At 39.4% G+C, this 27187-nt stretch overlaps 1 protein-coding gene and 1 long non-coding RNA gene across 8 annotated transcripts in view; both read left to right on the forward strand.

Moving 5' to 3' along the window:
• The window catches only part of col18a1b (collagen type XVIII alpha 1 chain b), a 123315-nt gene that overhangs the window by 41295 nt on the left and 54833 nt on the right, over positions 1 to 27187 (forward strand). For 6 of the 7 annotated variants that reach the window (XM_084129536.1, XM_084129533.1, XM_084129531.1 and 3 more), the window contains exons 2-4: positions 16710 to 17251; positions 17570 to 17653; positions 17863 to 17919. In XM_084129536.1, coding sequence (XP_083985662.1) covers positions 16710 to 17251; positions 17570 to 17653; positions 17863 to 17919 — 683 coding nt within the window. Of the gene's footprint in view, positions 1 to 16709; positions 17252 to 17569; positions 17654 to 17862; positions 17920 to 23625; positions 23676 to 27187 lie in introns of those variants that run through there. The other variant, XM_084129537.1, reaches the window with a different exon arrangement.
• Positions 350 to 4909, forward strand: LOC311092647. The gene is made up of 5 exons (XR_014608279.1): positions 350 to 488; positions 721 to 752; positions 914 to 1143; positions 1585 to 1749; positions 4426 to 4909. It is a non-coding gene; the product is annotated as an uncharacterized lncRNA (long non-coding RNA).

Raw genomic sequence — 27187 nt, forward strand, 5'->3', positions numbered from 1 at the left:
TTTACAGCGAATTTCCTACAGAATTGTACTGTATTTCCATAATACAGTATTAGGCTGTATATTTTACAGAACTGCTGTAAATATACAGCACATTTCTGTTTTCAACCCGATAAATTCGTAATACAGTATCATACTGTAAAAGCACTGCATTGTGGGATTGATTTCTTTCCGCGCTCAATTCAGTTCAAATGTGACGCGAACCGACAGTACAGGCAAACTTGATTTGTCAGCGGGATTCAACTGAACAGAATAATCATTCCTGTTAACAAGATAAACGTGTCTGCGAATCTGTGAGCAATTTTTAAGCTTTTGTGAGCTTCGGTTCGTGTTTCAAACATTAATTGCCTGTGACGCAGCAGAAAATGGGCGACATTAACGTGCTACATGAAGAAGGATGGAAGAATTTGTCATCTGAATAACCTGCGCCTGTGACGATTATTGGGATTTAGAGTTTGAGAAGATGGAAAATTGTTTAACTGAGTGATACGGTAAGCCAATATATTTTGTTTTTTTGCGTTCGCATTTCTACATTGTTTTCACAAATGCTTATTTGGTTTGATTTTGCGATCGCGGTTTTCTACCGCGGCCGCGCAAACAATTCACTCTGTTCCATCCGTTTACCAAGTAACGTTAACGTTAACTTCGATATTTCACATAATAGGCAACATATGCCATGTTATTTGCATGACCTGCTTTTGATATATATATTTTTCGTTTCAGGCTTTGTAATCTGATGACAGTACAGTGCTAATGTAAGTGCTTTTAAGTAGTGAACAGGTTTTAGTCTAACGTTATGTGGTAAAAAAAAAAAATGCTGTCAAATGCTGTCAGTTCTGTGATCGTGCTTTTGAATCGTTGCAGAATTTTGCTAGCACAAGAAAATCCATGTTCCTAATGCTGTTTTCAAATGTAGTATTCCTGATTGCCATGCCATGGTCCTACAATTCAAAGAGAAGTTAGACGGTGTTATCCTTCAAGCAGATAAGTAGATGATATTCAACAAATCTCATTAATCTGTAATATGTTTTATGTTTTGGTTCTGTTGATCATGGTTGTGCTGTTCTTTTAAAAAATTGTTTCAGGAATTTGCAACCTGATGTCCAGCAATCTACATTTGCCAGAGAGTCCACGCCTTATTTCTTGGTATGTAAAGATTAAAGGGGTACTTTAAACCTTAAATTAAAAACCATCATTTACTCACCCCACTGCAAAATATGTTTTTCTTAATTAGTGTTTTTTTCTTGTTTCCAGCCCAGATATCTAAAATTCTTACATGAAGAAGCATTTAATTGACAAGTAAAAATTGTCTTGTTTTCTGAAAGAATAAGTAAAAATTTAGTGAGTTTATGCTTAAAACAAGCAAAATAATATGGCAGTGCGTTTTAGTGTTCTAACTCTAATCGATTTTTAGGTTTAATTTATTTTTAGGTTCGATTTTTAGGTTTAATTTTTAGGTGAAAATTTTAATTTATAGAACTATGAATAGATAGACAACTACATCTAACCACAGTGGAACCCACAATAGTTATTTTAATTATTAATATTATTTATTAATTCATTTTATTTTATTTTTTTCAATTACAGGTCAATCTCTAAGCAACCAGTGCTGGACATTACGTTTGTAAGGTCAAGGTGTGTGTGGAAAGGATCACAGCCTAACTTCATCACTGGCCTGGCAGCGCTGTTTGCCTCCTCCTATAACTTCAGCTTGCAGTACAGGAAGAGGCAGCACCTTGAGTTTGTTCAGAGGTTAGTCATTAGCATATTTGCCATTCATATAAATATTAGACTGAATTGTGACTTGTCTTGACAGTATTTATTAAGCTGACTACTGGTATGAACAATATGGCCCTGGTTTCCATACTGGGCTTAGCTTAAAGGGTTAGTTCACCCAAAAATGAAAATTATGTCATTAATGACTCACCCTCATGTCACTCCAAACCTGTAAGACCTCCGTTTCTCTTCTGAAGACATCATAAGATATTTTAGATTTATTCCGAGAGCTTTCTGTCCCTCCATTGTAAGTCAATGGACGTGTCACTGTTCACGTCCATAAAGGTAAAAAAGACATCATCAAAGTAGTCCATGTGACATCAGTGGGTCATTTAGAATGTTTTGAAGCATCGAAAGTACATTTTGGTCCAAAATTAACAAAAACTACGACTTTATTCAACATTGTATTCTCTTCCGGTCTGTTTTCCATCCGCGTTCACGAGTCCACATTGACGCTGCTGATGTAAGACGCTGCTGACGTGTTATCTGGTGCGTCAATGTGGACTCGTGAACGCGGATGGAAAACAGACCAGAAGAGAATTTTGGACCAAAATGTATATTCGATGCTTCAAAACATTCTAAATGACCCACTGATGTCACATGGACTACTTTGATGATGTCTTTATTACCTTTATGGACGTGAACAGTGACACGTCCATTGACTTACAATGGAGGGACAGAAAGCTCTCGGAATAAATCTAAAATATCTTAAAATGTCTTCAGAAGAGAAACGGAGGTCTTACGGGTTTGGAGTGACATGAGGGTGAGTCATTAATGACATAATTTTCATTTTTGGGTGAACTAACCCTTTAAGACAGGTCTAGGCCTTAATAAAATTAGGGTATTTAAGCAGCTTTTATAAAAATGTCTAATAAAAAAAAAACATTACTGGTGTGCATCTTGAGACAAAACAGTGGCAGTCACATATTTAAGATATGTCAGTGCAAGTTGTTTTCAGTTGAAGGATTAGTGAAAATTCTATCAATAATTACTCACCCTCATGTTGTTCCAAACCTGTAAGACCTTTGTTCATCTTCAGAACACAAATGAAGATATTTTTGATGAAATCTGAGAGGTTTCTGAACCAGCCATAGACAGAAACGTCTTTGCAACATTCAAGGCCCAGAAAGGTAGTAAAAACATTGTTTAAATAATCCATGTAACTACAGTGGTGCAATCTTAATATTATGAAGCGATGAGAATACCTTTTGTGCACAAAAAACCCCCAAAATAACGACATTCAATAAACTGTACTTTTTCACATCATTCTCCTACGCTGTTGACGTAGTGTAAACAGTGTCAAGTCACCTTCATTTATATAGCGCTTTTAACAATATAGATTGTTTCAAAGCAGCTTTACAGTGATAATAGGAAATTACAGTAACAGATTGTTTTGGCTTTACAGCAGCTCTAGAATAAAGTTATTAGATCGACTATTTTTGACTGTCAAAATGCAGGCGGACACAGCTTCCGTGAGTTGTTCAAAATCTTTATTTTTGGTAAACTCTGTGTACACAAACAATGTTCTCAATGCTGGAGTTCATGTGTAGAGCCCCTGGTGATACTTCGAGCACAGTTTTATGTTGTGTCGAGCCTCCTTAGTGTTTTAAAAAATAGCGATTTTTAATGCTATCATAGTCGTGCCCCAAGCACTCCCATTCAAAAGGCAATTTGACCGAAAACGAAAATACGGTCAAACTTAAAAGTGGCGTTTCCATCCTAATTATGCTTTTAAACGAAAGTTTGCCTCGGGTAGATTAACAAAAAGACCCTAGGTTGCATTTTGCCGAGAGTTATCCTTTAATACACTCCGGCCCACTCATCCTCACAAAACAGTGTAGGAGAATGACATGTAAAAGAAGAGATTATTCAACAATGTCGTTATTTTGGGGTTATTTTGCGCACAAAAAGTATTCTCGTCACTTCATAATATTAAGGTTGAACCACTGTAGTTATATGTTCTATTTACCAATGTTTTTACCACCTTTCTGGGCTTTGACAGTTGCAATGACATTGATGTCAATGGAGGGACAGAAACCTCCCAGATTTCATCAAAAATATCTTCATTTGTGTTCTGAAGATGAACGAAAGTCTTAAGGGTGAGCAATAATGACAATTTTCATTTTTGGGGGCAAACATGCATTTTAGTCTGGTAAATGTCATGTTTAACATTATCATGTAGTCATGTATGCAATAAACATTGGAAGGCTTGCAATTAAAGTTAAATTATTTCTGTCACAAAGGTTTGGGCTGGATTCTGGCAATGTGCGCTCTACATAAACAGAGTCTATGGCTGCCTTTCCACTGATACTCTGATGGGACCTGATGAGGGGATGATATTAAAAGTTGTAGAATAAAACTTTAAATCTGGCAACCCCACTTCCAAAAGTTTAGTTAGTTGACAGTGCACATGTAAACAGACACATTGAGTTGATGTATTTTAACCAGGGCAGAAAAAATATCAGTTATTGATCACAACATCCAACATTGCATTTTTTTTCATGTTGTTCAGTTTTAACCAAACAGATTAGTCGTTAAAACCGATATCTGTTTTTTATTTACACATCTTTTGTGCTGTCTCTCTCTGTCAAAATATATAAACTCAGTCCATAATATTCATTGTTTTTTTTTCCTTTCTTTTCTGCCTTTTAGACGATTTCCTGACATCAATCCTGAACGTGGATCAAAAACAAAGAAAGGACAAGTAACTTCAAAGAAAACCGGCCAGGTTGTGCAAAAAAAGTACACCACTGAAAGCCTACAGGTTTCCTCACTTCTGCGAAAACTTGAAGACTTTGAATGGGATTTCATTTGCACTTGTATGGACTTCAAAACAGAAACAGCAATTCACTGCCATTATAAAGCTTGGAAGAGCCAGGACATTTTGTAATATATCTCCGATTGTATTCGTCTGAAAGAAGAATGTCATATAGACCTAGGATGACTTGAGGGTGAGTAAATCATGAGCTAATTTAAATTTTTGGGTGAACTATCCCTTTAATTAAGTGCTAAGTGTTACCTGTTTGTTGTTAAGTGTTAAAATTGCATTTTATGTTTAAAACAAATTCAGCCAACATGTTCACATAAGGCAATTTTCTGATCTTTGCTTTTAACCAAAATAAATGTTTTAAAACCCAGAAAATGTTGTTTTCTTTTTCCTAGTGTGACTACTATACAATTTATTGCTGTAGACAAGTTTAATATTGTAAAAGTATGTGGTATATACTGTATTTGGTAATTACAGTGGAGTACTGTAAATGCTGTTTACTGTACTAGTGCTGTAAAAATACAGTATGTGGCTGGCAACCCAGCTGCCAGTATTTTACTGTAAATTTACAGTACAATGTTTTACAGTACAATACTGTAAATGCTGTTTACAGTACTAGTTCTGTAAAAATACAGTATGTGGCTGGAAACCCAGCTGCCAGTATTTTACTGTAAATTTACAGTACAACGTTTTACAGTACAATACTGTAAATGCTGTTTACAGTACTAGTTCTGTAAAAATACAGTATGTGGCTGGCAACCCAGCTGCCAGTATTTTACTGTAAATTTACAGTGAAAAGTTTTACAGTGTATGTAATGACACAGGTCTTATTATATATTCCTTGGGTTATGCCGAAAACATAGATACCAATTTTGCCATACTTCCTGTCCATCTTTATTTTCTTTTAAAACCTACTTTTCCGACATTCTCCTAGACCGTTTGTCCGATTTTCACCAAAATTGAATCGTATCATCTCCACACTGCGCCGACAAAACATAATGGATTTCGTGTCGATAGACAAAATCGTTTTCGTATACCGCAGAAGCAAAGTTGAGGCATGTTGCAAAAATGGCTATTCAGGCTTTATCTCTGCAATGCCTTGACATATTGACACCAAACTTTGTATGTGTCATTGTCACCTCACTCTGACCACACCCAACAAATTCATAACTGCACCACCTATTGGTCAAAAGTGACAAACCATTAAATCATATTATTAGTGACTGTATATAAGTTGTTGTTTTTTTTTCACCCATTTTGCCTAAAATCATCTTAAAATGTCTTTAATTGATCATTGTTGCAGTTGGTTTGTTGTCTTCTTTGCGCTTGGCCCTAATAATTGCTGCTTGCAGCTATATTTTCCTTTGTAATCATGTTTTTAAAAGATTCCTTGCTTACACTTACACTTTTAAAATATTTTTTTATCAAATTTATGTGTGCATCGTGTAGCAAATTATAATCAATCATAACTTGTAATAATTAATTATGAATATTTGGATCAGTTAATAGAATTAATTTAATGTAGTAAAATTAATATTACAATCAATCAACCTGTTTGTCCTGTGAACACTCAGTGTTAATTGTTTATTAATTCTAAGAATTTTTTATTTCCGGGGGAGGGAGATGTCTTTCTTACTGTACAATACTACTAAGAGCCTGTAGTCAAAATCTAAATTGTAAAATAAACTTTGTTGCAAGCAGAGAATCAGAACCAAATACGTATTGTGCACAACTTTTATTAACTTAATCACAAACATAACTAATCTAAACACACATAGATACTGTACATGCATAGGTAAAATGGTAAGTGACAGAATGCAACCGGAAGCAGGAAATGGAACTATGGAAAAGATCCATTTAACTATGAAAAGAAACCATCAGATTATCATTTTCAGAGCACCTCATTAAATGTATTCTTGCATGGCCTTTGCAGTGAAGACATTTTGTGAAGTTCCTGAAGAAGGATTTTGATGGTTCCATGAGTCTCAATCAATTTCTTTGGCATTGAATGAAGAAATGTTGATGAACTTGAATGGTTTGTTTGACTCTGTTCTGGTTGAAGGTTTTATCTCTCTCCATGAGCACATGGCAGAGCACATGCAGATGCACATGCAGATTGTGGCCTGCCAGTCCTGGGCCAGAGAAGGTATGCCGAGCAACGAGGAGAAGCGAGGAAGTCGGAAGAGTTGATGGCTGTCCATTCAGTGATAGTAAAGTTGAAGTTTTCTTCTGAGTTGGAATGAAGAAATTACAGTCTGACTCTGTTGGAAGAGTGAAGGCATAGCAGGCTGTGGTCAAGGCCTGCCAGTGCCCATGGGCCCCAGTGGGGGTCCCCACAGACATCAACCCGAAGAAGCAGCAGTAGAGGCCAGAAAAAGAAGAGAGGGTGAATTTGTTTCTTATAATGAGAAGGGTGGAATTTCCAAGCGAGAAAATTCCTCTGTTGGTGATTTATGGATCTTTGTTTCAAGTGTGCTCAGTTGCATGTGCAGCTGGATTGGTTGCTGATGAAGAACTATGAAAGATTCTTGTAATACTAATATGTTGCGCAGCTATCAACATATCATATACACAATTATTTAAGACATAACAGACTGTTTATGGGGATACTCAACAAGAACGGAATTGTGAACAATGGCGACATTTTTCACAATCATGACAGAAAATAAAAATACTGCCTAAACTCACTAGCAGAAAGGCAGCGCAAAATAAACAAAACAGACTAGAACTCAAAACACCACGACAGCAGCTTCACATTCTCTATATGTACCGCCTCGATGGCAGGTTAGTCTTTCAATTCAGTAGGAAAATTGCTCCTCTTCATAACATAAAGATCATATCCAACATACCTTGTGATTTTTTTTTATACCTTTCTAAACCAGCACAGTACAGTCTTTCCTCCATCTCGTCCATTCTGTTTTTCACTTCCTGCCCTCCATTTGAATTTTGGGCATCATCAGAATCATGTGTCTACAAACAGGCTATTGCGTGTTGCACTTCCTCCCTTCCATTCATAGTAATACGAGTGCACCGTCTTTCTATATATAAAGTCTTTGATATTTAGCAGTCCTCTAATTTTAATCTACATTTTGCGAGCAATTGCTGATAAAGAAAAATATTGATAATAATTATGCATAGCGTCAGTTCTGGCAGGTCACGTTAGCCAAGCTCGCATCAGCCTGCGATAATTAATGCGATATGGCTCATCTGAAAGCAGGTGATGGCGATTTACTACTAATCAAGGAACCGGCTTTACTGACGAGATGCACATAACAATGTCATGCGATATATCGCCCAGCCCTAGCTGAAATTAATATTAACTAAGATTAATAAATGGTGTAGAAGTGCAGTTATTAGTTCATGTTAACAAATTTAACTAATGAAACCTTATTGTAGGAAGTGTTACTGATTTCATGATAGCTACACTTTAATGAATATACATAAAATGTATAACATCAACATAACTAAACATGAATTCCTCATAATTACCTACTTGATTCTCTGTTTTGTTTGGTAAAGTAAATAATATTTAGTAATATTATCATCATTTCCCTATTTTTGTTTGATGTGTTATGCATTCTAATTGTATCAACATCTTTTCATTGGTAATGAAGAGAGGCTCTCTGACCTACTGCTGCTCTCCATCGAGCGAGATATTCCAAATAATTGTGAGGAAGTCATTAAAATATATAAAAACACAACAGACAGTACTGCTTTAAATACAGGTGATTTATTTAAAAAATAAATGTTTTTTAAAAAAGTGCCCTTTTTGGTCCTTCCGCCCCTGCCCCGGAGGAGGTCTGCACGCCACTGCTAAAGGCTATCTGTTGTTATTGAAATATGCTTGTCCTTAAGGCTGTTTGGTAGCTATTGGAAAAATGTTTGAGCTTAAGGCTATCTGTTTGCTATTGGAAACATGCTCAGATTTTTTTTTAAAGGTTTAAAGGGGGCTAAACCAAAAAAGTTTGAGAACCAGTGCTCTAAAAGCTGTTAGTTGCTATTGGAAACATGGTTGTTTTAAGGTTATTTAGCCCAGTCGTTATTTGGAACATGGCTGTGTTTTAGGCTTATATCTGGTGTCATTGTCACATGCTGTGCTTAGCTTATCCAGGTATCAGCAAAATGCTTGTCGTTGTTTCAGCAACATTGCTATCAGTACTGAACTGGTTGCTAATGCAAATGTTATTGAATATATACTTATTACTTAGACTTCTAGTATTATTGCGCATACTGTACTAAGTGACATGCTGTGGTATTCAAAGTGTTGTTTTAGGCTTATCTGATTGCACTGGAAAAATGCTCATTCTTTATTCTATCCGATTATTGCAACATGCTGTGTTAAATTTAACACATGCTTGTGGCTAAAGCTTATCTAGATTATTGGTACATATTGTGCAAAATACACATTAGGTATGTTCACAGCAGAGGGCTGTCATTCAACACTAACAACATCGTAGCTGATGATCCCGTGAATGAGTGTGGAATCATGGCAGTCGTCATCTTCACCTCCACAACCAATGGAATTCAGTACGACGAGAGCAGAAATCATTTTCATGAATGAGGAAGCAGACTGTACTACATTGCTTAGCTGCCACTGCATATGACTCAGAGCTACAGGGTGTATGCTTCCCCTGCCAAACTACACTAGTTTTAATACTAGTTCTATGGTTATACAACAATCTTGTTGTATCAGATTGTGTTGCCGCTAGTCAGAGCTATTGCTAGGGTGTATGCTTCCCCTGCCAAACTACACTAGTTTTGGCAATAGTTCTGTCATTATACAACTTGCTTGTTGTACCAGTTTGTTGCTGCTAGTCTGAGCTATTGCTGTAGGGTGTATGCTTCCCATACCAAACTACACTAGTTTTAATACTAGTCCTATGGTTATACAACATGCTTGTTGTATCAGATTTTGTTGCCGCTAGTCAGAGCTATTGCTGTAGGGTGTATGCTTCCCCTGCCAATCCACACCAAATAATGGTGCGCTTGTTCATTTACAATGAAGCAAAAGCGAAGATTAAAAATCATTTGGTTAACCGAAAAGACATTGTTATTTTCCAAGATATCCTACATTGTTTTGATGTTCTTTGTACTGTAGTGATCTGTCCACCTAAAATAAATTTTTTGGTGAAAAGGATGAGGATGAAATAGGAAGGGAGGAGATGGCTGGATGACAGGATTTAGTTTGAATAAGAAATTAATATATGAAATCCAAATTTTATAATATATAGCCTATAAAAGATGCGACGTAGTTAATCTAGTTTATTTATTTTTTTATTTTATTTTTTGGCTAGTAGAAGTTCTGAATGGCCGGTAACTGAAAAATTTAGTAGCCAAATTGGCCGGTAAGTGAAAGTTAATTTCAAATCCCGCCTGCGAATATGGAAACATTTGGATTTGTGAGAGAGGTGCCTAATGCCAGTTTCAGTTTCGCTTTAAATAAATTTGTTTAGGCTACATTTATTTTTCTTTCTTGTTTTGTTCTGGATACCATTAAATTGAAAGGATTTGTTGCTGAGTGAGAGGAAATAAAATACATGTCTATAACTTTAGTAAACATTTTGTTTTAATTAATGGTAGGCTATTTTAAATTATTTTTGCATGTAATAATAAAATGTGACAGATACACAGACACGATTTTGTCACGGTTTGGAGGTTTGTCTGTTCATTCTGACTGTTGTGTGCTGTCACATTTGTCTGCCTATCAGTGTTTCCTAGCTACCAACTGTGTTGACGAGTTAATCAGAACAGCCGCACATGCAGCTCTAGCTTGGCTCCGCCCTCCTGCGTACTTCCGCTCAATTTTATTTCCCTTCAGTACTACGTCTGGGATTGTGGTGTATTCTTTGGTTTTCTCCGGCCAAATTTTTGGCGGCCTAATCAGCGAACAGAGGGAGTGGCTGAGAACGATGACGTTGATGTCGTGCGTTAGTTTGAGTTGTAGGGTTACGTCACAACCAAAGGTTAGCGATTGGTTATGGCAGATCCAGAGTGACTCTGGGCAGATCCAATAGTTTTAAACTTCAACAGAATACCCGCCTACAAGGAAGTTAACGCTTGTCAATGGAGAGAGGCCAGACTCTCTGTACAAATGAAATGTACGAGAGTCAGGTAGAACCAGGCTAATGCGGCTCGTCATCGTTACCTATATATACATCTTGTGTTTGCTGTGTTCTTTGTCAGATTGGTTTGGGTTTCATGTCTTGTCACCTTGTTCTTGTCAGTATCTCTCAAATCTCCAGGCGCCTCATGTATCAATCTTGCGTACGCACAAAAACTTTGCGTACGCCAGCTTTCACGCTCACGGTCGGATGTACTAACAGTGAAATTAACGCGAGAATGTGCGTTCCTCCATAGATACAGACGGTTGGTCTGGGAACGCCCCCGGGAACGCCCCGTCACGTGATGTGAATTTAGCCCGTGGGGGAAAACATTGCCTTGGCGCTCATTGAAATACACGGGGCAATCATGCCGAAGAGTTGCTGTGTCGTTTTCTGTACCGCCAATAAACAAACAAATTATGAATTGAAGTTCTACATCCTTCCTAATAAACACACAATACAAAATGGACAAAATGGCTTTTGAGCTTTCTTTTTTGAGATTACTGTGTGAGTAGATCCCTGTGTGATATAGTAGTGGGTGTTAAACTCGTATTAGGCAGTGGGCCAGATTTGTCTACATCCCTTACGAAAAAGAACTATAGTAATCCTATAAGATTTCTATAGTAGTGTATAATACTTATGTGATGTTCTGTAATACCTCTATAGCAGGGTTCACCAATCTCGGTCCTGGAGGGCCGCTGTCCTGCAGAGTTTAGCTCCAACCCCAATTAAACACACCTGAACCAGCTAATCAAGGTCTCACTAGGCATACTAGAAACTTTCAAACAGGTGTGTTGGAGCTGGTTGGAGCTAAACTCTGCAGGACAGCGGCCCTCCAGGACCAAGATTGGTGAACCCTGCTCTATAGTACTTCTATAGTATGTCCCAAAATACTATAGTATTCCTATAGGATTACTATAATATTTTGTCCCAAAATACTACAAGATTCCTATAGTTGTTTTTCATAAGGGATGTCTCATTCACATTAGCGTTATCAGCTGAAGGCTCATGACGCGAGCCGTGAACCTATGGAGCAGACTGCAGTCTGTGAGTTAGGCTACTAGAGGACTTTAGGGATAACTGTCAGCACAGTCCCTCGGCAACTTCGTACTACTGATCACCGTTTTACAAAAGGATTAATAGTTTGGAGTGAAGCATACGCACAATTGGTAAGTGACAAGGTTTTATGGAGTTATAGTATGCAACATAAGTTGATTGAGTTATAGGCTAATGTTACCGCTACAGCTGCCGCGATGTCTTGGAGATTCAACCAGATAACAAAATATGTCTGGAAACGACACCTCCGGCCATTTGGTTGGGTCATTGACCCAGTTTTTAATTAAATAAGGGCTATCATAACCTATTGCAGTTCATTTTACAATGTACCGTTGCCGGTCGGCAGGCGTCAATGACTCGCAATACCACATTTTTGTCATTCAAATACACACGATGTTCGCAGTGTTTTCCCCCACGCCGACTCCACCCTCGCCACGCCCCCAACTATGACTAGATGCCGACTGTATGTATGCCAATTTCATGTCTGGCGTACGTACATTTCTCATTGTTTTTGTCCGTTGGCGACTCTTACAGGCAATGAAGTGAAGTTGCAAACATTACACAACGAATTGTTCTACAAGTCTATCGCACCACCAACCGTGGGAAGCATTGCTATTAATTTGCAATTTATAAAATAATTGACATATATTGTCACACAAGCCTTATGGGAATATTCTATCAATTATGCAATTAAGTAAGAACATATAAAAGCATATGCAAATTGATACAACCCTTAGTCTATAAATAAAATTAAATATAAAATAAAATAAAAATAAATAAGAAAAAATAATATAATATAACATAATATAATATAAATATTTATATATACAGTGGGTACGGAAAGTATTCATACCCCAGGTAAATATGACCAAAAATGGCTGTAAAAATAAATCTTTCGTTCAAAAAATTTGATCTTTCGTTCAAAAAATTGGCAACATTCTAACCTTTCATTGAAGTAAAAGAATTCAAATTGGGGGGGAAATCACATTATGAAATAAATGTTTTTCTCCAAAACACGTTGGCCACAATTATTCATACCCTTTTAGTAAATACCTTTTTGCAATCTCCTTTTGCCAAGATAACAGAGTCTTCTCCTATAATGCCTGATGAGTTTGGAGAACACCTGACAAGAGATCAGCAATCATTCCTTCATACAGAATCTCTTCAGATCCTTCAGATTCCCAGATCCATGTTGGTGCTTCTTCTCTTGAGTTCACTCCACTCATCAGGTCAGGGAACTGGGACGCTCATGTCATGGCAGATGCTTTTTGTGCTCCGAAACACATTTTTGTGTTGATTTTGATGTTTGTTTTGGATCGTTGTCCTGATGGAAGATCCAACCACGGCCCATTATAAGATTTCTAGCAGAAGCCGCCGCTTTGGATTTTTTTATCCGTTGATATTTGATAGAATCCACGATGCCATGTATCTGAATAAGAAGTCCAGGACCTCCAGCAGAAAAATAGGCCCACAACATTAAAGATCCAGTGGTATATTAAATTGTACACATGGGGTACTTTTTATCCTTGTGTGTACCAAACCCATCTAGCATGTTTGCTGCCAAAAAGCTCTTTTTTTTTGTTTCATCTGACCACAGAACCCTGTGTTCGAAGTTCCAGTCGTGTCTGACCACTGAATATGCTGGAGTTTGTTTTTGGATGAGCAAGGAGCATTTTTCTTGAAACCCTCCCAAACAACAAGTGGGGATGTAGGGGTTGTTTGATTTTTTTTTAATAGGCTTTCTGACCCCAAGACTCAACTAATCTCTGCAATTCTCCATCTTTGATCCTTGAGTCTTTGGCCACTCAAACCATCTTCCTCACCATGCATTAAGATAATATAGACACACGTCCTCTTCCTGGCAGATTTGTAACATTTTTACTTGATTATAACTTCTTAATTATTGCCCTGATGGTCAAAATGGGTATTTTCAATTATTTAGCTACTTTCTATTTTGTGACGCTCAACAATCTTTTGCTGCAAATCAGAACTGTATTATTTGGTTTTACACATTGTGATGGATGATTAAGGGAATTTGGCCTTTGTGTTTCCTCATATTTAAAATCCTGTGAAACAAGAAGTCATGGCTGGACAATTTCATGTTCCTAGTCACCCTGGTGTGCTAAAAAAAGGTAAATATTAATGGGAATATACTTCAGAGATATTTTATTCATAAAACATTCTAGGGGTATGAATAATTGTGGCCAACGTGTTTTGGAGAAAAACATTTATTTCATAATGTGATTTCCTCCCCAATTTGAATTCTTTTACTTCAATGAAAGGTTAGATTTTTGCTAATTTTTTTAATGAAAGATCAAATTTTTTGAATGAAAGATTTATTTTTTACAGCCATTTTTGATCATATTTACCGGGGGTATGAATACTTTCCGTAGCCACTCTGTATATATATATATACACACATATATATACACATATATATAATATAATATATATAATATAATGTATAATAATATATTTAATATATAATAATATAATATATATAAAATAATAATAATAATAATAATACCGCATTGACGGCATCAGCCAAACTCTCCCGCTCATATTTTTTCCTTTTGTTATTAATTCCGGAGGACAAAGTTCCAAATAAAATATTTTTTTCTCGTTTCTACCTCCGATAGTAGCACCTCCAATTCACTTTCTGCTTTAGCCATTTTCTTACTGACTCATTACCATATTTAAATTGACTTAATTAAGGGAGGAGACTGGGTGGGGCGTTGTGCTCGTGCATGTGCGCTCAATTTTACGTTAATTGGGATGTACAAAGAGAATATGCGTGGGATCCTTCGTACACAGAGATTCATACATCTGTTTTTTTTTTTGTGCGTACGCACATTTACAGCTTTGTCCGTACGCAATGTTTTAGTATGAATTCAACGCAAGTCTTTGTACATGAGGCCCCAGGTCTTGTGTGTTTGCTTCCTGCTTGTGTCTGGATTACTTACTGTCTGACTGTTTCAGGATTATCATCTCTTTGTTATTCGGCAGACATCCCAGCCCATTGCAATCCCCTCGCTGCCAAGGCCTGCTTCCATCCCTGCACTATTGCATCTGACCATCCTGTTCTGTCTGTATCTCCTGTTTATTATCAATAAACTGTATATTGCATTCACAACTGGATATTGTGTTCTTTACCCCTGACAGATTTTTTTCTCTCAACTACTTATGTTTGCATCAATAAAACAAGCATATTGTGTTCATTGATCACCCACATTATCTTTGGGTTATAATTCACTGTTGTAATTATGATGGGGTCCTGAATTGTTTCTACCCTCTATGGGGTCCCTGGTCTCAAAAAGGTTGAGAACCCCTGAATTAGGTGGTTATGTCACATACTACCATTATAATGAGTTGTGTTATGGCTTCATGGGAAGTCATTTTCGAATGACACCGCAACAACATGATACACTCTCACTCACATGGTAATTTGAAGTCTGGACTACAAGTAGATTGTGTTTGAGAGTTGATGTTGTGAGGTAGGATGCAGGAGCGAGTGGACACATCTGGATTAAATAATGGGCCAGCTATACTCACAGAATCCCCTGTGTAAGCGTTTTGAAACATGGTGACAGCACAACTCAGCAATGAAATGAATGTTGGCTAAGTGTGTGAGCGACTGGACAGCCGTGTCTAATGAGAATCATGGTGTATGGGGAAAAGTCACTAAGCTTCCATTGCCGTTAAAACATGACCCTGGAATTGGACATGCCGTTCCCACAGTCAGAACTTTTAGCCAGGTTCAGCTCAAACATGCCTGTTGATCTTTCATTATACTGCAAAAAAATGCTTAAAAGATTATTTTTCTTACCCCATTGGCAGATAATTTGCTTGTTATAAGCAAAAACTCTTTTCCCCTAGAAAACAAGACATAATATCTAATGCCATTTATTTAATTGTCTAGTAAATGCATCTTGATTTCAGAATTTTTTATATATTTGGACTGGAAACAGGACAAAAATAGGTAGGAAAAGCTTTTTTTTTTTTTGCAGATTATGCAAGATTTTTTTGTATAATGTTGCTCTAAAGTATAACTCTAGAATTATGTTTTACATGCACAGTAACGTGTTATTGGTACTGGCTGACAGCTGTAAGGTTGAAATGATAATGAATTAATATCTGAATTTAAGAGCAAAATATAAACAAATAAAACCAAGATCATGCAGGGGTGTTTATTTTATTTATTTTGCCCTTGTGAAAGTGTACTTAACTGAATTGAATGTGCACTTATAAGTATCTTATTTATTTATTTTAAAACTATACAGTGCTTGCAGATAATATAATATCAATGAAATAAAAGGCCACTTGTAGTGTATGTGTATGTAAAAAGAGTATATTTTCATAACAACACATTAAAAAGTGCACTTTGTAATTTGTAATAAAGACCTAGAACTGTTATGGAACAATTTCTGTGATCTCACAATCATGAGCTTTGAGAAAGCACAAATTTCACATAATCAGAAAACTAAGTTTAGTCTGATTCTCCCAGGACTTACAGTAATGTACACTGTGAAGTATTATTCCACTGCGTCTCACTGTTTTCCCCTAAGTTCTGTAGACATGGCAATAAACACCAGTAACCATTTTTATCAGTCCCCAGATGATGTAGCTTGTTGATTTATGACTTTGCACTGGTTGACTTTCTGGAAAGGTGCAATTTCACTTCACATGTATTGCAAAGATTAAATGGCCCTTTTTCTAAAATGTTATTTTATGCACTATTAGGAACTGAATGTTGATGAATATTTCGATAGTACATTTCAGTTATAACCAAATTTAGACATTTGACCAGTATAGGAACTGAATTCAAATAGAGGCATCTATTTTTAATATTTTAATAGTAATATTGAACATTTCAGTAAATTCTTCATGTAATATATTTTTTTAATGTACCATCACCGAACATCACATTAATTTAAACTGCCTTCAGAAGCTTGGGTCTCGTTTTACTGTAGTAAAAGTCACTGTACTAATTCACAATATTTTGTGTACCATAGAAGAGAGTGGAGTCTCCCTGCTGCAACTTATTGGAAGCCCTCCGCCTGAAGAGATCACCCAGGCTCCAGGCCCAAACAGACAAACCGCTTACTTCTTCACAAAGGATACCAACACAGGGCAGATGGCACTTGCCCACTTTCCCACTCATTTCTACCGAGACTTCTCTCTTGTGTTCCACTTGAAGCCCACCTCTGATGATGCTGGGGTCCTCTTCTCCATCACAGACTCCAATCAAAATATCATGTACGTGGGGGTCAAGCTCTCAGCTGTGGAAGATGGCAAAAGGAAAGTTATTTTTTATTACACAGAGCCTGATTCAGATAGATCTCAAGAGGTGGCCAACTTTGAGGTGGCACACCAGCCTCTAGAGTGGAGTCGCTTCTCTCTGGCAGTTAATATGGACCAAGTGTCTTTCTACGAGGACTGTGATACTGAGCCCAAGGTGGTAAAGTTTGAGCGCTCACCTAATGACTTGGAGCTGGAGACAAACTCCAGGATCTTTGTTGGACAAAGTGGAGTTGATGACCCAGACAAATATCAAGTATGTCCTGTGTATCATTGAAAGTATTATATTTGTAATTGTTCTCAAATATTCAAAGGGTCATTCTCAGGGGTGTGGACAACAAGGAATGTTGACCTGGATCCTTTGTAGCCTTTCTATCTGTCTCTGTTTGTTTGTCTTTCTGTTAAATTATTAATTGATCAGTCAATCGTCCCAGACAAATATGATCTAGCTACTATCTGGTCAACATATGGTCTAGCTATTTTTTCCATCTATCCAGAAATACACTTATATTCATATACAACCACAGCTGATATGTTGGCTGATGTTGATGTTGGACCTGTCTTTTTTATTTAGGGCATGATCTCAGAGTTAAGAGTGGTTGGAAACCCACGGGCTGCAGAGCGTCATTGTGATGAAGCTGATGATGATGACTATGATGTAAGCTGCATATAAACTTGAGACTGTCATTCTTACATCTGCATAGAGGTTTTTTTTTTTTTTTTTTTGCAAGGAATTTATTGCTTATAGATCACAGACAGGACTTACTTTTTTGGCACTGACAATGTATGAATGTCTTGAAGGCTTACTAACTATCTGGTAATTTTTGTGGTAAAATGGTGGTAATGTCCGTTTTTCATTATTTGTAGGGTTCTGGAGACAACGGAAGTGGAATAGAGGACATAGTGGATGTAGAACATAATTTAGTAGGTATTTTTGTACATTAATGTATTTATCAGACAAAAATACAGTGTTCTGGCAAACCCCTCTAGTACTTTTTTAGTAAATGTGTTGCAAGTATCTTTTCCCTTGAGAACGCTCCGCTCTCGTCTGGCCCTCTTCTCGAGCGAAGAGGGCTCAGCGTCTGGACCTCGTGGTTCGTGTCCCGCTCATGCTGAGGCAGAGTGGCGACGCGCATCATGGGGTTCCCAGATGGAGCTCGCCGATCCCCTTGAGAGGGGAATAACCCTCTCAGGCAATTCAGCAGCTGACAAGGGTGAGCTGCAGGTGGAGGATTTCTCTCCTCCGCCTAACCCAGCAGCGGGTGCTCTTCAGGATGAGCAGGAGATGGCTGATGAGGGTGCTGATAATCAGATAAATTCTGAACCCTCTCAGCCACTCTGCCCTGTGTATGCTGAGCTGGTGGATGTAATGGATCGCGCTGCAGGCAGGCTGCGGTTGGCTTGGCAGCGCGTTAGGGGAGAGGTGGTAGGCTTGACGATCGGTTTCTCCCCAGCCATAAACCACCAGCTCAGGTGAGCCTTCCATTCCGAGAGGGCATGGAAGAACCCATTTTCAGCCCATATCCACCGACATCAGCGTGCTAGTTTTGCTGATGTTGAGGGGATAGGTGAACATAGGTATGTGCCAATGCCACCCATCGATGAGACGTTTGCGAACTATCTCGCGTCTGGGCGGGCATCGACACTGAGAGCTCCAACCCTGCCATCCAAACCTTTGAAAGCAACATCGCGTTTGAATGGCAGAGCATACACGGCAGCAGGTCAGGCGGGTGCTGCCTTGCACACCATGGCGGTGTTGAAGGCGTACCTGGCCGATCTGCTGGGGGATCCCGACCAGGGGGCAGGGATGTCCCCTGAGGCAGTTGCTGAGCTGCGCCGCACCATGGATCTTGCTATCCAGGCCACTAAGCAAACTGCTGCCGCGATCGGCCGGTCGATGGCGGTGATGGTGGCCACGGAGAGACGTCTGAGGTTGAACATGGCCGATATCGGGGAGAAAGAGAAGGGCTTTCTCCTTGATTCACCGGTTTCGCCCTCCGAACTTTTCGGCACCTCCGCCTCATTGGTTAGAAATTTCAGAGAGGCGAAGGCGTGCTCAGCTGCATTTAGGACCTGCATACCGCTGAGGTCCGCTTCCATGCCCAGGCAAGCGGGAGGGCCTGGCCCATCATGGTCAGAGGACCGTAGACAGGGCCAGAGAGCCAGCGTCGCCTCACGTGCGCCCCCTCCATGGAGGAGTAGGTCGCAGAAGAGGCGGGACTCCAGCAAGAAGAGGGATCTGAGGGAGGTGATCCAGCACAAACGCACACAGTGTCGGTGATGGATCACCTCCCCTGAGGGTGTAATTATTTCTTAGCCCTCTTCTCTCTTCCACGACTCCCCAGGCGCTTCTTACATCAGGCCCATGATGAATATGATATTCTGATGGCCTGCATTGGCTTGGTTAGTGAGAGTGCCTCTTTCAGGCATGTAATGGTGGTAGACCCCAGGTTCATAGAGAACTGTGTGGTGAGTCCGCACTTTGCAGGTGAGCTGAGTAGGTTTTAATTTCAGTTTTGTGTGCAACTGACACTAAAATGTATTTCTCTACAGACCATCGTTCCCTGTGTAGAGTTATGGGGTCATGTCACTGGTGTAAGGTATGGTATTATTATGGCCCTGAAGTCCCCCTGTTAGGTGGCTAGAATGATAGAAAGAAGCACCAGTTATATGGACTTCATGTGTGAGTATGTGAAGGCCTTCCCTTTTTGTGAATTAACGGGTGTGCCACCGCTCATTCTAGATGTAAACTATGTTAACAGCTAGGCTTCCTCTCATTATGAGAGCATTTTGAGGCCGCCGCTCATTTCTACTGGAATGTTAGCGGAGCACTAAGTGGCAGAACGTCATTTAAAAAAAGAATGGAAACGTTGAATGCTGCCGCTTGGTTTATTGTCTAAATACATCTGTTTTAGCCCTCAGGCTATTAGGCGCCACAGGGCAGAGTAGTTTGTCTCCTCTCTTAAATAAAAATAAATATATATATTAGAGAGTATATAGATTTCTTTCTAGAGACTGACACTGGGGCTTCAGATAGATCTTTTGTCCGGCCCACGGGGCCGTCTGACATTTTTCTGAGTACATCGCTCCCTTGAACTCTGTTCGGGTTTTTCATACAGGCTTAGCGGTTTTTGCAGCCTCTCATAGGAGAAATCTTTCCCTTGAGGCTGTTGCTCCTCCAAGCCTCAGGCAGATCTATGCTTATAGGCTGGTCCTTACCAGGGCTGCCTCAATAGCTGGCCTAGGCCTAGGTATAGTGGAGGCGGTCTGCTGAAGCATTTCTGCCTCTGGCCTTTCACTATGTGAGTTTAGGCTGTTTTAGCATCCCTAGATGACAGCCTCCTCACAATGGGAGTTGTTTGGCCAAAGCCCGCCCCCTTCTCTGCATTCGGGGGTGAGAAGAGTAATACAGGTTGATGTAGAGGCATGATTGATAAAGACCTAGGGTTAGGCTTCTTATAAGGCCTCCCCAGTACAATGAGTCTTTTTGGGCAGGGTAGGTCCGTCTTTCGCTCTGCGAAGAGATTGTTTTTTGTTGTCTCCGCTGTGCAGAGGTAGCATATGGACTTAGGCCTCCAGAGTAGGCCCCACTCAGCTCGCTGAGCCACTGCTCAAGCGATGGGTTGAAGGTGGTTGGCTTGCAAGCAAACCCCACTCCCCTAGGCTGGGCGCAGAAAAAATTCTGTCACCTCTAGAGCCACCGGCAGGCCCACACCCTGTTAACCCTCTGGGGTTGGCGGTCGTGCCAGCATGATTGTCTCGCTTTTTTCCCCTATGAAAACGAGATGAACAGTTTCTCAAGCGTGTCCTCATTAACTCTAATGTGACCACACAAACGCGCGCAAGAGCTGTTCACATGCAAATAGTCCACGTGAAGGAACGTGAACCTGTAAACGCCTCATTAACTCAAAAACAAAGACTCAGAGACTTCAGTACTCCTCTGCTTTTCATCGAGTTTGGAAGACACGTTGTGTTTGTGCTGTGCTGTGCTTTTTACCTTGGATTTACCTCAGAAGAATTAGAAGAACGCGATCTGAAGATGAGAGAGATTTTTAAGGTAAGAAATTTCCACTCATAATAGTAAGCATGTTATTGTAGTATAAACTTCACATTGTAGCTACTAGTTAAACTGGTGCCAGACTAAATATATATATATATATTTATATATATATACAGTGAGGAAAATAAGTATTTGAACACCCTGCTATTTTGCAAGTTCTCCCACTTGGAAATCATGGAGGGGTCTGAAATTGTCATCGTAGGTGCATGTCCACTGTGAGAGACATAATCAAAAAAAAAAAAAAATACAGAAATCACAATGTATGATTTTTTAACTATTTATTTGTATGATACAGCTGCAAATAAGTATTTGAACACCTGTCTATCAGCTAGAATTCTGACCCTCAAAGACCTGTTAGTCTGCCTTTAAAATGTCCACCTCCACTCCATTTATTATCCTAAATTAGATGCACCTGTTTGAGGTCGTTAGCTGCATAAAGACACCTGTCCACCCCATACAATCAGTAAGAATCCAACTACTAACATGGCCAAGACCAAAGAGCTGTCCAAAGACACTAGAGACAAAATTGTACACCTCCACAAGGCTGGAAAGGGCTACGGAGAAATTGCCAAGCAGCTTGGTGAAAAAAGGTCCACTGTTGGAGCAATCATTGGAAAATGGAAGAAGCTAAACATGACTGTCAATCTCCCTCGGACTGGGGCTCCATGCAAGATCTCACCTCGTGGGGTCTCAATGATCCTAAGAAAGGTGAGAAATCAGCCCAGAACTACACGGGAGGAGCTTGTCAATGACCTGAAAAGAGCTGGGACCACCGTTTCCAAGGTTACTGTTGGTAATACACTAAGGGGTCATGGTTTGAAATCATGCATGGCACGGAAGGTTCCCCTGCTTAAACCAGCACATGTCAAGGCCCGTCTTAAGTTTGCCAATGACCATTTGGATGATCCAGAGGAGTCATGGGAGAAAGTCATGTGGTCAGATGAGACCAAAATAGAACTTTTTGGTCATAATTCCACTAAACGTGTTTGGAGGAAGAAGAATGATGAGTACCATCCCAAGAACACCATCCCTACTGTGAAGCATGGGGGTGGTAGCATCATGCTTTGGGGGTGTTTTTCTGCACATGGGACAGGGCGACTGCACTGTATTAAGGAGAGGATGACCGGGGCCATGTATTGCGAGATTTTGGGGAACAACCTCCTTCCCTCAGTTAGAGCATTGAAGATGGGTCGAGGCTGGGTCTTCCAACATGACAATGACCCGAAGCACACAGCCAGGATAACCAAGGAGTGGCTCTGTAAGAAGCATATCAAGGTTCTGGCGTGGCCTAGCCAGTCTCCAGACCTAAACCCAATAGAGAATCTTTGGAGGGAGCTCAAACTCTGTGTTTCTCAGCGACAGCCCAGAAACCTGACTGATCTAGAGAAGATCTGTGTGGAGGAGTGGGCCAAAATCCCTCCTGCAGTGTGTGCAAACCTGGTGAAAAACTACAGGAAACGTTTGACCTCTGTAATTGCAAACAAAGGCTACTGTACCAAATATTAACATTGATTTTCTCAGGTGTTCAAATACTTATTTGCAGCTGTATCATACAAATAAATAGTTAAAAGATCATACATTGTGATTTGTGGATTTTTTTTTTTTTGATTATGTCTCTCACAGTGGACATGCACCTACGATGACAGTTTCAGACCCCTCCATGATTTCTAAGTGGGAGAACTTGCAAAATAGCAGGGTGTTAAAATACTTATTTTCCTCACTGTATATATATATATACAAAAACATGTTGAAATATGAACTGTAGACAGGTAGGCAACCTTTCGATGCTAAATTTATATACATGTATGACACAAGGATGTTTTTATGTTCAATAATAAAACAGCATACAAAAGTTGTCTAGTATGAGTGTTTACTCTAATATGGTTAATTTTATAATGTTTTAGACCATTGTTTACTGTTAAATATTGTGTTTGTGGATATCTGTTAAAACGTAGATATGTTTAATGTGGTAACAATTTCATAGTTTGGAGCGGCTCGATCGCTTCAGTAAATGTTCTCTGCACGCACTGTGTAACTATTGTTAATATTATTTTATGCAGAACTGCACATATATGCCTACAAGGCACAACAAACCTGGTGTTCATATATATATATATATATATATATATATATATATATATATATATATATATATATATAAACATATGTTACCGGCAAAGTGTGAAATCCCGGTATTGTATAGAATGCCTAGGCAATGTATAGAATTCCTGATGTTTTTTGCAAAAAATACATTACCTAATTCTATACATTACCTAGGCATTCTATAGAATGCCGGATTACACACTTTGCCGGTAACATATGTTTATATATATATATATATGCTGTGTGTGTGTGTGTGTGTGTGTGTGTGTGTGTATTTTGTAAATTTTAAAAAGCAATTTTAACCAGAAAAATCTAAAATGTATTCCCAAAATTGTGCAGCCCTATAGTTTCTCTTGATATCAGCATGTTCACAGCTGTGTTTTTTTTTTTTTTTTTTTTTTTTTTTTTTTACAGGGACCATATGCCCCACTGATGAGTCCTGCTGACTTCAACATTCACATGAGTCTCTGTACATGACCATGGTAAAGTGAAAAATCAAACACCTTGGAAATGACAGGTATGTACTAAGTTTCAGGGATGGCACAAAGTTGTGTGACTGGTTAAGTCTCTGTCTTTAGTTCAGTGTGTTAAATAATGTGTTTTTTTGTCATTTGTTGTGTATCTTTGGATTATGTTGTGTTGTAAATAAATCCAAACAATCAAAAAGCCATTCTTTTTTAAATCTCCTCATTCTTTGTGAAAGGTTCCTCAGAATGATAGGGCCTGATAGCACCTGATAGGGCCATTATGGGAGGGTCTTTGTCTTTCTCAGGTGTGAAACACATCAATATTCATGATGCGTTCACGCCTACGCATAAAGCTTTCTTACACAAAACATGTCTTACAAATCAAATTTTAAATCAATGTATTGTCTTATCTGAATGAGTAGTCAGGATGATTTTCACATAGTTTTGAAGCAAATATTCTAGGCTATGTGATACAATTTTCAAAAGTCTTGTGAAGAAATAATCAGTATGGGTTTCATGACCTTATTTCAGTGACAATTTGTTTTTTGTTTTTTTTCACAAACCATGCATAAATGTTATTATCTCAAAACTACAAACTTTTACATACATGCTGCTGACATATTATTGTAGCAGAGTTTGTGCTGTGAAAATTAAAATTTAGCCATGAAAATGTCACAAGTAACAGAAATAAACACAAATGTCAGAGCATGTCAGAACACCGCCAGGGCCCAGAAAACACCTCAGACCCCAGAGGGTTAATGGGGAATGTTTGGAAAGGGTTCCTCTCTTCAAGTTCCTAGGCACACATATCACAGAGGACTTCTCTTGGACCACCAGTACCCATCACATGGTCAAGAAGGCCCAGCAGCGACTCCACTTCCTAAGAATCCTCAGAAAAAAATATTTGGAGGAGGAGCTGCATGTGTCCTTCTACCGCTGCTCCATTGAAAGCGTGCTGACCTACTGCATATCCACCTGGTATGCCAGCTGCTCAGCAGCGGATAGGAGGGCCCCCCAGAGGGTCATTAACAAATTAAAAAAACTGCATATTTTTTTAATTATTAAACATTGTATCGTTAAAGTTGGTATTATAACTTATATTGCTATCATATACTGTTGTATACCAACATTAACACAACATTTCCCCAACATCATGTTTAATCGGAGATACGAGATTTATGACTTGGGAGCAGGGAGATACGAGGTTACGCTGTCATTGATTAGAATGGTACGGACACAGACGTCGCTGCTGCCAGCAGTGTTCATCAAAGTCTGCGGTCACGATGAGCCTTTTGACAAGAGATAAGGCTTTAAGAGCTATTCATATCTAATGATTGTGGTTACATACATCTTCCTAAACTCTATTTTAAAGGTTTAAGAGCTATACGTGAAGCAGAACAAAAAACGATGAGGTAACTAGGCTGTCTAATAGGCGGAAATTTGCCTAATCTGCACGCAAATTTACCGTGGCTCACAGGCTTCCTTCTGCACCAAAGCATTACAGCAATCGATTTTTAACAAAACAAGCCTACTCAAATGTATCTAACCTAACTATTTTCACTCGTTATTGTCTAAAAAAACAGACAGAGTTATGCAATGATAGGCTTACTGGCGCCAGTAACGTTAGACAGACCCTTTTTCTCCCATAAATAAAACCTGCTACTTGGGGTATTTTACATGCACAGTGCCAACTTCGAGTCAGTAAAATAATAATAAAAACAATAATTTAATGCTGGTATCCAAAACATTTATTTCAATTCAAGTATTATATTAGATACATTTTAAAACAATGCACACGTATAATAAGCCTAGTAAATATTAAGCCTATAATACGTAGACATTTAAAATACATCAATAACTGATATCATAGTTTAACACAGATAAAATCAGAGTTAAGGCTTGCTTTACGTGTTGCTCGACGAGGATTTCTTATCGTTGCGACGTTCAATCCTGAGGAGACAAAATGCCGGATTATGCCGCGTAAGCTCCCGCCGCGGAGTGAAGAAGAGGTGGAGTTACGAGGATTCTCAGACAGTTGAAGTGTCCAATGGAGTTACGAGATTTGCTCTCAAGCTATTTTCAACACTCTAGATTGGTTAAAAATTTGTAAAAATAACAGAACCACGTGGGGACTGACCAATAGCATCGATTTGTGAAAAAATATGAAATTGACCAAATTTGGACATACAAGGTTTCCGCCCGACAGCGACGACTTGCATACTGTTAGTTTAGCTGCTTCTATTGTTCTCATTTGTAAGTCACTTTGGATAAAAGCATCTGCTAAATGAATAAAAGTAAATGTAAATGTAAATCTATGCTATTTTATCGTATTGCTATTTATATTTAGGCCTCTCATGAGTTTTCAAGTAATGGGGTACACAGCCAGCAGATAGGGTCCTTGGCTGTTAAATTCATTGGTCAATCAGACAATTGGCTTCAGTGGGCCTCTCTGGAGGTGAGCCCCGATCATGATCAGCCAAATAAGATTTGCCACTGTATGGTTGGCCGTTTAGGCCTCCCAGAAGGCAAACCCCCAACACAGTGGGTAATTTTTGCCAGCTAGTAAGACCACTGTCAGGCGGTTGGCCTTATCAGGCCACCATGAAGCAGTCTCCAACCTTACTGGTCCATGGCAGTCAGTTTCTTACCTAAGAAAACTTTCAGGCAGCTGGCCTTAATAGACTGCTCCGAGACTGAGCCCCAGGACTGGGCAGCTGGCCTTAGCAGGCCACTCTGGGACTGACACCCAGAATCGGGGTTCATAGCAACCAGTTTTCTAGCTTGCTATCAGGTAGTAGGCCTCTTCAGGCCTCCCTGAAGGCGAGTTCCCACATATGGGCAACTGGACAGCTAGCCTGACTGGCTATCAAGTAGTAGGCCTCACCAGGCCTCCCTGAAGGCGAGTTCCCAAGTATGGTCACTAGGTACCCAGCCTACTGGTTATCAGGTAGTGGTTTCCCAGCAATACTGGGTTCTGGCAGCTAGTGGCCGCTTGCTATCAGTTCAGCTGGCCTTAGCAGGCAGCTTCTGAAGGCAAGTTTGTGCCCTAGCACGATTAAAGTGTTCACTTTCTGCTACTGATTCCCTCTCGGAATCTCTTTTTTAGCCTACAGCCTGGTTTGCCTACCAGACAGGCCATGTGCTCCCCTCACTGAGGGTCACTATGAGTACTCAGCCTCCTGAGTCTGGTCAGATGGTCGTAGACCTCTCATGAGGCCTCCCAGTTAGATCAGTCCTTAGGCCTGTCACAAGCACAAGCATTGAGTAGATCTATGGATCGAGCAGAGAAACTCTCCTCACTTGCAACGGTTGTAAGTGCTATGCTGAGTCATGCTCTCCTGGATACCCCGTCTCTGAGATTTTGGGTAAGTATGTTCCCCTGAATAATGATTGGCTGGGTCTCCTTCGGGTTCCCTAGCCACATTCCCTTGAGCAGGCCCATGTAGGCCTTTCATTAAACAAAGTTTATGGAGGTTTTCCTGTGAAGCGTATAGCTTGGGCTATGACTGTAGGGAATGCTGTCACTGACAGTCCAGTGTGACCTGAGGGTGAGAAGTTCTGG

Source organism: Abramis brama (genome assembly GCF_963993115.1).
Source record: "Abramis brama genome assembly, chromosome: 11".
Taxonomy (NCBI): domain Eukaryota; kingdom Metazoa; phylum Chordata; class Actinopteri; order Cypriniformes; family Leuciscidae; genus Abramis; species Abramis brama.